The 1,120-nt window shown below is 35.3% G+C and overlaps 1 protein-coding gene across 2 annotated transcripts in view; it reads left to right on the forward strand.

Moving 5' to 3' along the window:
* The window catches only part of MED30 (mediator complex subunit 30), a 15,994-nt gene extending 15,175 nt beyond the window's left edge, over nt 1-819 (forward strand). For both annotated transcript variants that reach the window (XM_069853139.1, XM_069853140.1), the window contains exon 5: nt 573-819. In XM_069853139.1, the coding sequence (XP_069709240.1) occupies nt 573-668 (96 nt within the window). In that variant the 3' untranslated portion in view covers nt 669-819. The remainder of the gene's footprint in view (nt 1-572) is intronic.
* The last annotated feature ends 301 nt before the right edge of the window (nt 820-1,120 follow it).

The following is a 1,120-nucleotide window of genomic DNA, read 5'->3' on the forward strand; positions in this document are numbered from 1 at the left end:
AATTCAGCATGGTTGGGGAATATCCATTTTAAGATGGGACTCCTTAGCACATTAGGGTTGACCTAAATAGCCTGAAGGGCTGGAAAACCTTGCTTGGCTTCACCTGCACCGTGTGCTTTGTTGAAACTTCTACTGTTAATCCGTCGTTTTTCTGTGCATCCAAGCCATACAATATGTATTCATATAAATTTTCTTGTTCCCTGAACTCTTTTAGCCGAAATTACAAATTCTTTCTTCCTACATAAGGTGCTGCCTTTTGGACTTTATAAAAAGAGAGGACCAATCCCTGCAAGCTTCCAGTTTTTAAAGGGATCAAGTGTTCTGATGAAAAGGCTGCTGTGAAAACAAACAACATTCCCCCTATAGCAACGGTCCTTAACTTTTGAGGCTTTCTTGTATTTTCAGAGTGTGCTTTAAAGAGGATCATAGTATCATATGTATTATCCCACTAATATTGCTCACAGACAACTGAGAAAAAGACTCACATGGCATTTCGTAACACTGCAACTTCTGTTGAATTTCTCTGATTTGATCTGATTACAAAGAAAACTTACAATTAACTCTTTCCACAGAAACTGAAACAGAAGAATCAGCAGCTGAAACAGATCATGGATCAGTTACGGAATCTTATTTGGGACATTAATGCCATGTTGGCCATGCGGAACTGAACAAGGAAAATCAAACATTGTAGTTGCAAAAGATACAAATTTGTTTGGATATATTTAATTTCTTTCTAAGGAGTAATGTGTTTTTCTACGACCATATTGCAGTAATGTTTGAAAAGTCTTCAAGAATAAATTTTTTTTCTAATAACTTAAATGGTGTTGGCTTTTTTTTAATAAAAGATTCATCCTGCAGGTTCTACCTGAGTGATTAATTTATACTGAATGTAATAGAGCCTCGGTAACTTACAGGAGTAATTTAGATTGCTATGCAAATGGGTATTTTTATAAGTGAAGTGTTTCTGGTTGTTTGGGGTTTTTTTATAATACAACTAATACTACTTTAAAAACATGCTTTTTCATGCCATTCTACAGTGCAAACCATCTCCACAGATAAGAAAAGTTGCAATACAGAAAAGTCACTCTAGTAAGCTACAGGACTAAAATAAGTGATCAGA

The sequence above is a fragment of the Phaenicophaeus curvirostris genome, chromosome 3 (assembly GCF_032191515.1).
Source record: "Phaenicophaeus curvirostris isolate KB17595 chromosome 3, BPBGC_Pcur_1.0, whole genome shotgun sequence".
NCBI classification, from domain to species: Eukaryota; Metazoa; Chordata; class Aves; order Cuculiformes; family Cuculidae; genus Phaenicophaeus; species Phaenicophaeus curvirostris.